At 42.3% G+C, this 16,644-nt stretch overlaps 1 protein-coding gene and 1 pseudogene across 3 annotated transcripts in view; both read left to right on the top strand.

Annotated features, from left to right (window-relative positions):
• Positions 1 to 5,113, top strand: part of ntrk2a (neurotrophic tyrosine kinase, receptor, type 2a) — a 133,740-nt gene extending 128,627 nt beyond the window's left edge. For all 3 annotated transcript variants that reach the window (XM_049577857.1, XM_049577858.1, XM_049577859.1), the window contains one exon: positions 282 to 5,113. In XM_049577857.1, the coding sequence (XP_049433814.1) occupies positions 282 to 467 (186 nt within the window). In that variant the 3' untranslated portion in view covers positions 468 to 5,113. The remainder of the gene's footprint in view (positions 1 to 281) is intronic.
• Positions 5,114 to 12,380: 7,267 nt separating this feature from the next.
• LOC125889660 (60S ribosomal protein L27-like) lies at positions 12,381 to 15,762 on the top strand (annotated as a pseudogene).
• The last annotated feature ends 882 nt before the right edge of the window (positions 15,763 to 16,644 follow it).

Here is a 16,644-nt window from a genome sequence, read left to right as displayed (position 1 = left end):
GCTCTACTAAGTTAGGATGTCTTAGTGCTGTGTTGCCATGTTTGTAAAAATCAAACAAAGAAGAAGAAACAAATGTTGTAGCCCGCTTATTACCCACAACCCAGAGGAACTGGGGAACACCAGCAATCAAGAAAGTAGGGTTTTAAATGTGAACTGTAACTTGATTGGTTTGCAGAGGCATACAACCACGAGGCAGTAATACTGTTTTTGTTTTTTTTGTTCTCTAACAGAAGACTTTTGCTGAGATTAAACTTGACACCTGTCTCCTTCTTCCTCTGCAGGTGATAGAGTGTATAACCCAGGGCAGGGTGCTGCAGCGCCCCAGGACCTGTCCTAAAGAAGTGTACGACCTGATGCTGGGCTGCTGGCAGAGAGAGCCGCACATGAGACTCAACATCAAAGAAATCCACGGTCTGCTCCTCAATCTGGCCAAAGCCTCACCTGTATACCTGGATATACTGGGCTGAACACAGGAGGAGGACGGAGGATGTGTGCGTGTGTGTGTGTGTGTGTGTGTGGGGGGGGGTTTGAGTGGAGATGGTTACTGTATCTTAGTGTGTGTGTGTGTGTGTGTGTGTGTGTGTGTGTGTGTGTGTGTGTGTGTGTGTGTGTGTGTGTGTGTGTGCATTTGCATGCATGTGTGTGAGTGTGTGTGGTAGGGTGGACCCGGTGACACCTGTGAATAAAACGAAGTGTGCGATGCTCGTGCAAGTGTGCGCGTGCGCAAGGTACCGCTGTACAGGATGTGAAGCTATTATCAAACTCTTAAAGGCAATCAAAAAATTCCTCAACTCATCCCCCAACCACGTCTTTCCTCCCTGCCAATTTCCTCTCCTTTGTGCATCTTTACTCCTTCTCCCCCTTCCTTCCCGGAGAGACATTTACTAAGAGTAATTTAACTTTGGAGGGGATAAAAAAAGCTTCTCACTTCTTTTCAAATGCTTTAAACTGACTGGGGCTAAATTGATGAAAACCTGATTAACAGGACTTTAAATTTAGTGACTCATCCCTTCGCTGCCTGTCGGACAATAGGACTAGTTTGAAGATCCGGAAATTTTTCAAGGAGGCGCAGCACTGGGTGGATTTCCGGAAGCTTCGATTCCTTTTTGCGTGTAAATATGAGACTGTACGATGGTGAGACATTTCAGAGGAAATGGCTCTGTGCGATGTCGAGCCATAAAGACACTGTGTTTTCCCCTCTCACCCTGTCTGTCTGTCTGTCTGTCTGTCTACCCGTCTGTCTGTCCGTCTCTCAGAACCGTACATGAGTATTAATGTCAGCATTCATCCAACATGGCCAGAAAATGACTCCACAGTTGATGATTAACACGCTGGTATGCATACAGTAGGTCGACTGTACCAGAAAAATGACTAAGAAAAGAAAACACAAGCTGGTTTCTGCCTGTCAGATCAAGTTAGGAGGTTTTTGGTTGGCCAGTTTCACGGAAAATAATAAAATCACTAACAATACAGTGCCTACTGAAGCTGAACAGCTGTGGTGAAAAAGGCTGAGGTATTGTAATATACTAGAAATAAATAAAAAAGAAAAAAGACTCGCTTGATCTGGCACTGATCTACAATATCTCCTCATGCAGCAGTCTGATATACATGATTATGAGGATATATGCACTCACATATGCATACTGTTTTCTGTCACACATTTAGTTTGCTCAGGCCTGGACTGCACTGTCATACACATGGCACAGGGTAACATGATGACTACTCCCCCCCCCCCCTGAAGTGACAGATGCTTCACTTGAGATTTCAAGCTCTCGTGTTAGAGGTCAATTGATTCATTTGTCCGCAGCTGTCCCGACAATCGTGAGGTCTTGGTGTTGAGGGGGGGGTGGAGGGCGTAAAGGTTGCTAAGGGAGGCTGGGTTTTGAGTGGTCAGATCACGGTCAGATGTGTGGGCGGCGGCGCTGTAGAAGGTGTGGTTCATTTGGTCAACCCATATTAAATCATCAAGGCTCTCAGCACTCAGACATCCTTGAAAACCACATCTGTGCTTGAGGGGATGCACATGAGAACGCACGCGCACGCACACACTGTATACCTTATCCCGTCATCCGTCCATCTCTGCACACACACACACAGGGAAAGACACTCAAAACGGGACAAGAAGGAAATTGAATTGTGCATGTTTTATTATTTGAGCGGTGCAGTGCTTTAGCCAGGCCCCATCCACTGTAATGGTGTAATGTATATTTCATTACAGCCTAATGGGCTCCATTAGCACAGTCTCCTCACAGACATTCAAGACTTATTGTTTTATGGCTGAGAAGGAAGGATGGAGGGATGGAGAGGTGAAGGAGAAGAAAACAGAGGGAGAGAGAGAGAGGGGCCTGGAATGAGGAGCAGCAGAGGGGAGAAATAAGAGGAGAGGTAATAACGCATATTGGGAGAGAAATGGAGGGGAAGGGACAGAGTTCAGAACGGAAGCAATGGAGTAGAAAGGAGAAGACGATGGGAGGGAAAAGGTACGAATGGGTCGCGTAAAGAAAGATGGAGGAGAAAGAAAAATAGAGGGAGAGAGGGGGGGCGAGTGAGAGGAGGTGCGAATGTCCTCAGGGAGAAAGTGAGAGTGAGCATCCATCATGACTGTGGCCTGCAGATGTTCTGTAAAGCCACAACTTCGACTTCACGCTCCCATCGCATTCCTACGGCTGGCCTCAACCACACGCGTGCACATTTTTACTGGCAACCCACCAACAGCTTACACTGAAAATGAACTCAATAATACGCCACACATCCCCATTATTGAGAACCACTACAGTCACTTACAGCTCAGCTTGCGTATCTGGTCAAATGCTTACAGACTCTCTGTATATATATACACACACACACACACACACACACACACACACAACTGCTCACATTGCATGCAAGGAGACACATTTAATGTTTGTTTTTGCATTTTACTGGGGCATATTTTACTCTTTACGGACATAATAAATAGTCATAATCACCGCGGTTTCACTGACAGCCATTTGAATTCGCTGTAAAACATCAATCTGGAATTACATTTATTAACAACAGCACTTGATGGAATTGGTGTTTGTGAACTTGAAAATGTTGATTTGATTGATTTATAGTATTATTTATAAATTAAGAAGCATTTTGTACATTTCTTTCTATATCTAAGGTTGCCTTTTGCAACGACAAACTGAAACTGATCACTGGTTTAATTATGTTTTAGCTAATGTGTAAGATAATCTTGAGTGTATATGTATTTTTTAAGTCAGGCTCCCTCTTAGCAGCTACCTAGCCTGTCCTTATGTACGGCGTGCTCTACAGTAGGGATGGATGTTTCACCAGTATGCCACATCTGTAGATTTAGTTTGACACGTTGCTAAATTATTGTCACCTGTCAGCGCGTGAGAGCGAGGGGTTAATGGCTGTTAGCAAGACGGGCTAACATGGTCTTCAAAAATCCATCCCTGCTGTACAGTCCAGTAGAGTTTGCACTGAGTGAGCACACTCAACACGATTAAAAAAAAACAAAAACTTGCCACACAATAACTCTGTGCAATAACAGAGGCCAGGGTGTTTGAGGGCCTGTGTGAGACACAACAGTGCATACGAACGCCTCCGATGTCAAAAGAGTGGAGAACGTCAACGCAACATCTCAGCTGGCTGCACTGCGTGTGAATTTACCCGCTGTGTTTCCTTTTTTTTTTTGTTTTTTTAATAATGAACTGTGTCGAGTCGGACAGCGGTGATGTTTTTGACAGTTATGGGAAGAGACTGTGAGAGGGATGTTACAATGAAGACTTGTCAGCACAACGCAGGAGCGTTCTGTGAAACTTTAACTTGAGATCGGCTGTCTTTGCATCGATGCCTCAGATCAAAGAAACTGGTCAAACAAAGAAAAAAAAGGAGGAATAACAACAACTGCTGTATGAATGGACACCTCAGAAAAAAGGAGGGACTGACAATCACAGACTTCTCTCTTTCTCTCTCTTCTTCAAGTGACCTACTGTAACATAGACTACTCAACCAACTTTCCTCTTCTATGCTGCCTATACTGTACGTGATAGTCTTAAACTTTGGTCTCTAGAAGTGCTACTTTTTCTTTTTTTTTTCTTCTCCTTTTTTGTAAAATGAAATAACAGCGAGAGGAATGAACAAAAATACATGTACAAATGTGAATAAGCTGCTGAAAGAACTAAGCGTCGCTAACTGCTGTGTCAGAGACTGTGTCAGTATCTAGATTGTACGATTTTTTTGTCTTAGAAGCGGAGGGCAGAGAGACTGGGTAGCTACGTGGGACTCACAAATACATAAAATGACATACAGCAGCCCCCGGGGTGCAGAGGGTTTGCTCATTCTCCTGGTGGTGTGTGTGTGTGCGTGTGTGTGTTTAGAAGACTGATTGATGCCGTAGTGAGTCAGGAGGGATCCGTAGGCCAGTGTTCAGACTCCGGTCAAATCCTAGTTCAAATGCAATGAGATTCAAGGGAGGAATCAGGAATTGATTTGTTGTCGCTGTTCACCAATTCATGATAAATGACTTTACCCAGTCGTGTAGGACTGAGGTTGGTATTATGGCAGCTAAGATTTATGGAATCACTCAATTGCTTTATTTATGACTCAAAAAAAAATCCGCCTTCTTCTCCACACAGCTCACTAAAGCCTGGGTTTCACAGAGGTATATCAGCAATATTAATGGATATTTTCTTTTGCCTCACTACAACATAAAAACGGCACTGAGTTTGGGCTAAACCATGTGACTCAGCAGCAAGCACATTCCTCATACAGATACTCATCACAACTTTGACTGTGTTATGATCCATATCACATTTAATCCCCCCCCCCCCTCTCTCTCTCTCTCTCTCTCTCACAACTCTCACATCACAGTCTGAGCTAATAGAGCTGAAATATCACAAAGGTCATCTTTAAGATTAGCTTTGTGCTTGGATGCTTCTGGAGCCCCAACGCCCCGACGAATGTAACACCACAAAAACTGCTTAACTGCTGCAAAAAAAAAAATGAAACTGTGATTTGCTACATGCAGTATCTCTGTTTTTCAGTATTTTTGGTTCTGTGCTATTTGTCTCTGTGTTTAGAGGGTTTTTTCTGCCGCCACCGTGGTAGCGAAAAAAAAAAAGAATATTTGAATGTTTTGTGGATGTTTGGATTGTTAGAGGCTATAAATAGGACAGAGGACAAAACACTGTATTGTCGTTGTATGAAAGAGATGTTATTTCTATGCCTAACAATGCTCCTCGAAATGTAAGAAACATCTGTATCGCAAAGCACACAAGGTAATTAAAAACTGGAAATGTTCTGATTGGTGCAGCTAATGTCTGTGTTTGCACGGAAGCAAAGTTTGGATGCCACCCATTTGTGTTCTGCTGGTACGCACACACACACACACACACACACACACACACACACACATAGAAACACACTCAACAGGGAACTTGTACAGTCATACGGTTGCGTGGTGGAAATGATCACAGTGAGTCATGCTGATGATGATGATATGATTTCTCTCTGAACATGGACCAGTCTGTCGTGATACAATATAATTAATAAAAAGTGTTATGTCACATCAGAGCTCCTGCAAGTGAATAGTTATGCATGCTTATGACTGTGTGTGTGTGTGTGTGTGTGTGTGTGTTAGAGGGGGGGAGACACACCCAGCAAAACAGACAGGGAAAAGAAAAGCGAGGGGCTTTGTAGGAAACAGAAGACGTACTCGAGCATGCTCAGGGCGCTGTGAGAGAAACAGAAAAATATGCTAAATTGAATTCAGTGATAGAGCTGGAGTGTTTGAGTGATGCCAAATCTCTCCCATTCTATTAATCCCAGTATAAACCCAGTGTCTTTTTAGAGAAAAGAAAAGAAAAAAACACTTGCTTGGTTTGCAGATTAGGAGCAGGCTGAGGGCTTTTGCAGAGAATTGTGCGAGCAAATTGGACAGGAGAGTATGTCTAAATCCCTGATGCAATTAGGCAACAGCTGAATTAATATGTTCTTTTTACACAGAGCTGTGTCTACAATTTATCTTTTAATAATAAAAACGTCATTGCAAAGGAAATGAGAAATGCACAAGGCGGCACAAAATTCACCTTGGTGTAAAGTGTGTGTGTGTGTGTGTTAGTGTGTGTGTGTGTGTGTGTGTGTGTGTGTGTACAGTATGAGTGGTAAGAAAGCAAGTGGTAGTAGTGCTTTCCTTGGTGTACAGCGGAGAATCCTTGCACTCAGCACTTCCTACCCCATAAATAACACTTTTAATCAACGGACACACACCAAGTAGTGAGGATCAGAGAGGCTGTAAAAGCCGATGTCTTGGGAACACAACGCAGAACACTGAGGGGTGTCTCGGACGTTCAGTTGCAAATATTGCACAACATGTAACCAAAATGTCCTGAGTTTTAAATCCAGCTAAACGTCTTTGTCAAACACCTCCCCTGTTTTCTGCCTGAAGACAGTATTAATACACGCTTGATCTCAATTAATACACGCTTAACCTCAATAACTGCAGTCTGAAATGGTTCTTCCTGAGAAAAAAGGTACTGTAGGCGAGACCAGAGGACGCCACAAGAGTATATGAGTAATTTCTTTAGGCAATTTTGATTAGTTAAAACTGATTTGCTTTAAGTAAGTATTTAAGTAATACTAATTTGGTTTTAGGCTGATCGTTCTGGCAGCGTGTAAATGCTGAGGTTTGGGATTCAGGAGCCTGAGCTTGGCTGTGTAAACAGCCTGACCCCCAGATCATTAAAGATCCCCTCTGGACATGTTTTTACAGTTATAAACGTTATGTACAGCTCTTTCACAAAAAAGTTCAATTAAAAAGTTCCTCACTTTGCTTCAAATATTTTACAATGGTTAAAAAAAAAAAAAAAAAAGAATAGCACAACAAAGTCCAGGACTTATTTCTAAATAGACCTGCATTTGTATAACGCCTTTCTAGTCATCCAACCACTCAAAGTGCTTTTACACTACGAGTCACATTTACCCTTTCACACACACACACACATTCATAGACCATACAGGGTGCCACCTGCTACTCAGCTTTTAACACACACACACACACACACACTGATGGAACAGCCATCGGGAACAATTTGGGGTTCAGTATCTTGCTCAAGGACACATCGACATGCAGACTGGAGGAGCCGGGGATCGAACCGCTGATCTTCAGATTGGTGGACGACCCACTCTACCTCTGAGCCACTATACTATACACAACAAGGAAATGGCCGTTTAGCTTCCAGAGCTGGAGACACATGACCACAACACGTCCCATTCCAATACAACACCACACCCACAGATAAACATCGGAGGGTCATATTACAAATCACAATCACAATCATTGTGATCTGATCACTCAAACCACATTCCGATCTTGCCTGGGTCTCATTTGACCACATTTCTTCTGTAATGTAAACACTAATGTATCTTGATGCATCCCCGACAAGGAATATGCCATCAAAGCAAGAAGTGGTGACTGTTATGGCGACAGCTCGTCAATGCTCTATAACTTGCCCATTTTGATATGAGCTTGATGAAGTGTTGCATGACTGTCCATCATCTTGCCATTGAAGGTGCTGGATTCTGCTGACAGCAATATCTCCAGCTGACCCGACACAACTGCTAACGTGGCCAGTGAGAGTTTGGATGTAATATCTGTGCGCGGGGCCCTTTAAACTTCTAGCTACACAAGTAGTCTGCTGGAGATGCATGATAGACACCGATGTGTCTTAGCCATTCAGTTGACCTTTCACTAGGCCCCGCCCCTTTGTGAAGGGCCGACAAGCTGTCAGAGTAAGCATAGAGCCCACACTGTAACTAACTGCACTCCCTGAAGAAATATTGTCATATTTTTGGGAAAATGAAAGAGTGATTCCAGAGAGAAGCAGACAGAGGGGTCTACAGTCTGTGTTTGAAGGATATATCCAGGATGTCAAACTGACTCAGCAGCAACAACAGGTTAAAAAGACAAAGATAGTTAGAAGCTAAAGCCGAACTATAGGCTACAGATCACAGTGTAAAAGTGAACCACCACATCACTGCTGATCACCACACAAGACAATGAATATAAAGGGAAACTTTGCTGATACTGAACCAGCTGTGTGGCATCACAGTGTGTGCAGGTGAACGTTGTTTGGCTTCCCTTCACTGGTTCCTGTACAGCAGGGTCGGCCTTTGTTTCACTGTTATAATCATTAAAAAGCAAAAGCAGCATGTGTATACATTCAGTAGGCTATATCTTCAGTAGCTAGCTAGCTAACCCTACACTTTTCAGGGTTTGATTTTGGTTTTGGAACAGGGAAGAAACGTATATCTTTTTCCAACCTCTCCAGGTAACGAGTATCATTAATACACAACGTGCCCCAGGCACAACATTTAGCTCCAAATCCACAAAACCAGCCTGAAAATGAAGGAAATCTGAAATGATTGCATTAGAGTCAGTGGAGCACAGCTGTGTTGTTGCTGGACCCTGGTCTGAGCCGGCCTGATGCTGCGTAAAGAATGGCCAGTCTGTGTCAGATTGTGCTCAGATCAGAGTCTTTAAGTTCACACCTGAAACTCAAACCTCACTTGTTGGTTATTCTGCCACTGCAAGTCAACAACATAAATGTGCTATACATATAATTCCAAACATCAACATGTCATTGTCAAATCACTCTCTTTCACTCTGATGCTAACACTAATACAAGCAATATTAAAAAAAAAAAAAAAAAGAAAAAAAGAGTCCATTACTGCCCTGTTCCCCTTTTGCCTTCCTGTCATTTCTTAATTGCATCTGTTTGATAGTCAAGTAAAATTAATTTCTGAAGCACTTAATCATTAAAGTGTCAAAAGGCTGCACAATACCAACATGTAAATTATAAGTGTGAATGACAACCCTAACTAATGAGAGAGGTGGATGTGCACCTCATTATAGAGGGAAAAGGGCTTCACTGACAGTGATCCCACCTTCAGGATGGTCAGGCATGCCCACAGCAGGTAAACAAAGAATAAACTCTGATAACTAAATGGAACATAAACAACATAGACAGAATAAACACAGTGACAATACTCAGCTGAGCGTCATCAAAGTCAACATTGTCACTGTCAACAAGGTCACGACAGAAAGGACAGCTGGTGCGAAGACATTTATGAGGAGCCGGCAAAGAAGCTGACGCTGACCAGTCTGACACAATGATATGATATTGGAAGAAAATCCTGGATGAGCTTCTAGCATTACAGTATATCGACCGCAAGTGATGTGGAGTTGTGATTGAATGCAACAAGCAACGAAAAAAAACACTCCTAAGTATTGTGTGGGATTCAGTGCAGACAGTTAAATGTTGTGGTGCATCTTCAAGACAGTAAGTGCACCGATAAACAGCAGCAGAGTTTCAGTAAAACGTGACCAATAGCAGCAAAGGTACTGTCTATGATACACAGTATATAGACAATAAAATAATTAGGAGAAAACACAATTTTGTGATCATTTCACGATTAAAAAATCAAAAACATGTTTTTGTCACTGATATGTACACTGCAAAAAGAGATGTGTCAAAATGATGCGTTGTGCAGAATTTAATCAATTATACTCAATTTATTAACTACATCTAATTACATTTAACTTACATAACATTATGTTTTTTAATTACATATACATCTCTGATCCATGAATCGATTTCTGAACAATTGGCAGATGGTTAATATTAGACCAGTGAAACATATTGACGACTACAGTAGATACTCTGTCCTCCAAAATGACACTGCCATCCCAGAATAACATTAATGGTACATCACAGTTCCCATTCCATAAGGTTATTGTCACAGTTTTGTATTCCTGGTCACCTGCTCTCTTCTACATGAATAGTGACTCAGCCCTCAGTCATTAAATTTCCACTCATCCTGCCTCTCTGCCACTCCTACCTGCCAACTAACCACCTATCTGTACTTTTCCCGCTCTTGCCCACCCTAATCAAACCAACTCAGTTCACCTGTTCCTCATTACTCTCAGTCACATGTTCCCAGATTGTTCTTTGCAGCTCATACAAGACTTTATTAGACTGATTTCCCACTGCCGACCCTGCCTGCCTCTGATCTGCCTGCTTCATCTGCTTCCCAGTAAATGCCTCAGCCTTCTGTTCCCAACCTCGAGACCTATTTCCGCGTCCTTGGTTCCTGTTTGCCTGTGACTGCTTGGCATTTTCATTTGACAACAACGCTACAGTGTGAGTGTTCCAGTTAGCCTATCTTTGGTTTCCTGTGGTCCTGGCCTCGACCTGCCTTCTGCCTGCACCCCTCTGGTTTGTCTGTTTGGACTGTGGATTGCCTGGCCCTGGATTTTCCACCTCCTCGACTACATCCCCTGTCTGCTCCTCTACTGTACTGCTGAACTGACCTGTGTTTGTTGTTGGGCTAGTGCCACTGCTCACTCACCTGCCTCTCAGCCCGGTTCACCCTGCCAAAGCGTCTGGGCTGCCAAAGACTTTGTGGAGAGACTTTTCTGGAGTGTTGAACTGTTTTGTGTCCTGTTAACTTGCCCTGCCCTGTACCCGCTGAGCTGCCACAGTAAACATCATTACAAACTACTCCTGGTTATCCGTGTGCTGCATTTGGGTCCACACACTACCCATTATAGTTGTTTGTGCTGAGGGAAGCACTCAAATATTAACTCACCAAGTCAACCCCTTGCTTATTAGCTGTAATATTTCCCACTTTGGAGGAATGAAAGTTGCCCAACACGCAGTTACCCAGCCTGGCAGCTAACGATAGCTAGATAGCTGTTAAGCTCATGCTAAAGCAAGGGTAGTTCAGAATCACAACTGAAAATGGCAATTTGGCTTCACACATTTTTGAAAAATAATTTTTGCATTAGTTGTTAAATGTAGAAAATGAGAAAACGTAACCTACAGGTAAATCCTTTTCTATCCCAGCGTTGTTCCCCTTCAACCAAACAAGAATGAAAAGAGGAGGGACAGATGCAACGCTACAAAAGGACAAGTGATATGCTGACAAAAGCATTCGTTAGTCCTTGAAGTTTCGATATATTCTGAGGCATAGCAGTCGTGTCTTTATTTAATGAATGATTCGTTTTACAGATTGTATGTGTAATAGCCTAATTTCAAAGGCACAGCTTGTATTGAAATTACTTTCAATGAGCACAAACTGCCGCCCTCCAAAGACAACGCAATCTATCCAGACCGACACATTAACACGTTGTGTGCTGAAGTCTACACAAAATGTGTAAAAACACTGTTGACACAAATTGTGCGTATTTTTCTGACACCTCTCTTCTGACGGTGTAAGAGTTGTTTCAACATACCTTATAATCAAACAACAGAAAAGCCTCCACTATCTGAAAATTGTGCCTGAAAACATTCAAGATGGAGCTCAAAGCCTGACAAAGCCTCTTAAATGTGTGGCGAAACATCCGAACAGATGATATGTCACCTGACCTGAGCACCTGAAACCCTGCAAAGACAATATCTCAGCACCTTTCAACCTCTTCCAGCCACAGAAATAATGGACGCCCAGCCAGACCTCAGTGTCTCTATGAAGCATGCTGTACATCAAAGCATCAATAATGCTGCCTCTGCCTTAATACTATACTATTAGCAGTAGCCTCATCCTAGAAGATCTAAAAAGCAGCGGGGAAGAGAAACTGTTGCTCGGAGGAAATGTGTCATTGTAACAGAAACATAGGGTGAGAGAGAAAACACACAACAGAACAATGGTTGAGCCGAGACAAAGACGATGTGAGCCAAAGCTGCTTCATAATGACGTGGACCAATTACAGATTTTTAAGGGAATGACAGGCAGTCATTAGCGGTTAATCCCTCACTGCTGCACCTGCGTGGTGACATCATCGACACCACAGGGAGGAGTGTGTATGTGGATGTGTTCCCCTACAAATGTGTGCGTGTCTGTTTTTGATTTATGGTTGTTCCCTGCTGCAAATAGCAAAATGAAGCATAATGAATGTGTTTTACACAAAGCTTTGTTCCCCTGAAAGTTATTTCATTTTAACTGTATTCAACTAAAAAAATAACGTGACTGGTTTTTCCTGTGCTCAGAAAAAGGGAAAAGGAGGTAAAGTGTATTTCTGCTCCGCACCTTTGTATAATAAACAGCAAATATTTCTAAGAAGAAACACAATGCAGTAACATATTCAATGCAGGGATCTGTAAAATGTCGACAGACAACATATCTACTCATAGACATTTAGGTTAGGCAAAGATTGGGATGTTGGTTCAAAGCAAGACTATACTGTAAGGGCACTTCCATCCTCCTGTTTTTTTCCTGTACATTTTAATAAAGCATATAAAGAAACATTACAGGAAAAAATGGATATGAATTTATTTGGTGAGGTGGAAAAGGTGGCGTATTGATACAAACAAAGTGCAATTAAAATTAACAGCATCAAAATGGGCAAGTTCATGAAGCCTGGGAAGGTGGTGATGGTCCTAGCTGGATGCTATGCCGGGCGCAAAGCTGCTATCGTCAAGAACATTGATGCTGGCACTTACAGCCACGCTCTGGTCGCAGACATCGACTGCTACCCCCGTAAGTGACATCAACCATGGGTAAGAAGAAGGTCGCCAAGAGGTCCAAGATCAAAGCCTTCGTCAAGGTGTGCAACTACAACCACCTCATGCCCACCAGATACTCTATGGGCATTCCCCTGGACAAAACAAGGATGTCTTTAGGGATCCTGCTCTCAAAGCCAGGCGGGAGGCCAAGGTCAAGTTTGAGGAGAGGTACAAGACAGGTAGGAACAAATGGTTCTTCCAGAGGCTGAGATTCAAACTTCACTCGGTTTCACAAATAAATGTTCAAAAATTGAAAAAAAAAAAAAAGTGCAATTAACATGGACTTAGCAAATAAATAATGTACTTGAAGCTTAGGATTTAACATTCACAGATGCTTAAACTACACTGAAGTAAAAACATCAGGTGGAGGAGAATGTATCTGTCCTCATATGAAACAAATGCACACAATACCATATTAACTTCACTTTTAGCACATAAGTTTTGACTGACTCTTTTAAACATGTTGCCTTGTTTGATCTTCTTCTACGATGCTTTAACGACTTCTGACTGGAGAAATGGTGCCAGATGCTTATCTTGATGAAATAACTTTTAACTTTTAACTTAACTTTTGAATGACAGCAGTGGATAGAAACACACATAAATTAAATTTTTGGGAAATTCAGATAAAATTTGCACTACGTCTGGATGAAAATTAAAAAGATGACACTTTTAGTGACACTTTTATTTAGTTTGCTAATATTTGACACCATTAGCTACTGGCCATCCCAGACCAAGTGAGGCTGCAGCATAGACTGTATGAAATAGTGGACGTAGCTACCTGGACATCACCCATTGGTTTGTGGACTCCCGTTTAGAAGCTATGAGTTTGGCATTTCAGCCGTCTCCATCTTGGCTTTCTGGAGCCAGAAATGACCATGTTTTGACGAGAGGGTGGCACTGTGGAGGAGCGAGAGGTGGATCTGACTGAGAATCTGAGGACACAATCGGCAGAAAGCTTATCACTCAAAGCAGCCACAACCTTAAATATGTGTGACTTCAAGCCTTAAAGGGATAGTACACCCAAAAATGAAAATTCAGCCTTTATCTACTCAGCAACAACTCCTGATGCGCACATGTGAGCGCAGTGCACAGAGAGGCGGTTAGAGCTACAGGCTACAATGAGGCTAAAAACAGAGTTTAAATGCCATTTTTCCAAACAATTTTTTATGTCAGGGCTTCAGGACACTTGGATCACTACGGACGAGCAGTATGGAGATATTTTGTGGTTTCAATTATATGTTTTTGGACGTTTGAATCTGGGGCGCCATAAGCCTCCATTAGGTGGAGTTCTGTTGCTAGCCCCTCTCCCCTGGGGATGTGAGGACTCTAAAACTTCACCTGAGCCTTCCTCGGCATATTGGTGAGTAGATAATGGCTGAATTTTCATTTTTGGGTGCACTATCCCTTTAATAAAATAAAAATGGGTGAAGCACATAAAAATTCACCTCTTGTACAGTTGTTATGAATGTTGACATTAGCTATAGAGACCAAAACTATGTCTGTGTCAGGCTGTAAACATGTTTATTTCTGCTGTGAAGTTGGGCATCTAAATAGGGGGGGTCTGTAGGGACAGACTCACATCTGGAGCCAGACTCCAGTGGCCATTAGAGGAACTGCAGTTCTTGGCACTGTCACGTTTGCTTAATTTTTCAGCCTTGGAGGTTGCCGCTTGGGCTGCGGTAGCAAAACCTCTGAGTGTAGTAAACAGAGTAAAGCCCAGCTCAGACCAAAGATTCATGATGAGACAAAAATGTTTTAGAACAGACGGTGGGTCACTACTGCTGCTCACTGCATGTGCTTATACCTCCCTCACACACATTCTCATTGACTAACTAACTGGTGCTGGTTTTCGATATTATTGTGGAGTATTTATTATGAATACAGTCCGTCTGATGCTCCTTTTTGTTTATGTTTTTCGCCGTTTCATCATTACTACAAATGCAACTGTAGCCAGTATCTCACTATCACTATCCTCATTCATACTTTAAGAATCGACAAATTATATTCAGCCACAAAATAAGCCTAAAGCTGGAAATCAGAAGTACAGAGACTTGTTGCATAGAGGTGATACACTGTCTCATCTAGTTGCATTGGTGTGAACCGGCAAGTTTTTAGAACGTTGCAGAATGACTCGTTGCAAATAGTTGCATGTATCAACTCATCTCGTCATAAATCTTTGGTCTGAACTGGGCTCAAGGGTGTGTTTTATAACTTCTGAATTCAAATCTTCTTTTAAAAAATGACCATGTTATTTCTTCTCTCAAAGGGTACATAGTCTGGCTTTAATACTGAAAAAGTCAACAGGGACTTGTCACATAAGTCAAGACGTATACTTTTTTAACATTTAATGGAAACCACATTTCCTGAACCTTAACCAAAGTGCTTTACACCCCGAGTTTTGAAACCCTGGTCTCCAGTGATGTTTTGTTCTTTGTACAGACATCCTCCATGCTGATCAACTCCCTACTTGGTCCCTTTACTCAAACAAAAAGTTGCTGCAGCTGAACGTAATCGTGGCAGAAACTACATCTCCTGCAAAGCAAATTAGTAATATATAAATGTCATTTTAAGGAGATAGGTTTGATTTTTGTTGCCCTGCCAGTCTGCTGGGGCCAAAAAAGAGAAAAATGTTCCTTTTCGCAGGTTTTATGTTGGATTGTTTAATTATTACTGGTAAACGCATGAGGTGGCTAGAAAATGATTAGAAGTAATGGATCACTTAGAACAAAAACAGAAAGGATTAGACACAGACACAAATATTAGTATTGCTGAACAAATACAGATATGATTACAAACACCTCTTCAGATCCCTTGAGTGAATTCCAATGAAAAAGGCGTTCTCAGTACACAAGCATGCCTTCTCCCAGAGGACACCATCAAAATGGAAAACACAGAAAAACAGGACAACCTCGTGAACGAGAGCCATTCCTCATCTTCTGTCTCCTCCTGCTCCTGCAAGAGTTTCCTGTTCCACCGAAACGGAACAGCCAGTGGCTTTATCAAGATTTATGAGCTAAATCATCATTGGAAATATAAGACACTTGTTGGGGCACAGGAGGGGATGAGGCGAGGAGGGGAGAGAGAGGAAGCCGTGGTGCCGGCTGGAGAAGATGAGGAAAACGGGAGAAAGAGGAGACGGAGAGAGAGGACAACAACAGAGAAAGAGATGAAAGGAGGAAGACAAACAGAGGGAGATAGGAGGATTTGGTAAGAACAGATGTCTAGACTTGATCCAAAAAAAAAAGAAAAAAAAAACATCTTCAGTGCTATCTTTTATGCTCCTGCTGTTTTCCTTTCTAAATGTGCTGACATCCCATTTGAAAGCTGTTATCAAGTGAAACACTGAAAACAAGCAGAAGTGCAGCAGAGATAAAGGGCTGAATGGACTGGAGACAAATGGAAAATGAGGTGAATCTCAAAGTCCATCAGACACAGCTGTTATATTACCCGACCCCTCCTGATGATGCACTTATTCTTCTCACTTCACTCTTTTTTCCTCCATAGGAAAACAACAATAACACACACACATACACACACATGAAAGACGAAGAGCTGAGACAAAAACAACAAACAAATCATGCTGTCACATGGATCACAAGAGCAGCCATAGGTCAAAAGGTTCAGGAGCAGAAAGAGTGAGATAAGGCAGCTTTAGTACAAAATACACAACATTTATACAATCTATTAAATAATACAATACTTTGCTGTTTTATTATTGAGCAAGACGAGAAGACTGATATCAATCTCATGTCTGTGTGTGCAAAGCTGGGGGTCAGCCCTATGTTTCCTTCTGTGTATAACTTCGAGATATCACACTGAGGGCCCGATCTATCTGTAATAGTTTTCAGTGAGAGTGAAGCATTTTGCTTGCTGCTTTTGCATTTCTGAGCACCTCGTGTTTATATTTGCAGGAGTACCCTGAACTCCTCGAGTTGAAAAAACTTCAGCATAGAATGGAAAGCACCCAACGTCATAGGCATCTGTGGCGGAGATGACAATAACTAGCATTGTATGTGGTTTGTGTGAAGCTAACTTGAGCTCACTTTAACACCCCCCCCCCACCCCACCCCACCCCACCACCCCACCACCACCA

Source organism: Epinephelus fuscoguttatus, linkage group LG6, assembly GCF_011397635.1.
Source record: "Epinephelus fuscoguttatus linkage group LG6, E.fuscoguttatus.final_Chr_v1".
Taxonomy (NCBI): Eukaryota; Metazoa; Chordata; class Actinopteri; order Perciformes; family Serranidae; genus Epinephelus; species Epinephelus fuscoguttatus.
This window is presented reverse-complemented; position numbering and strand designations above follow the sequence as displayed.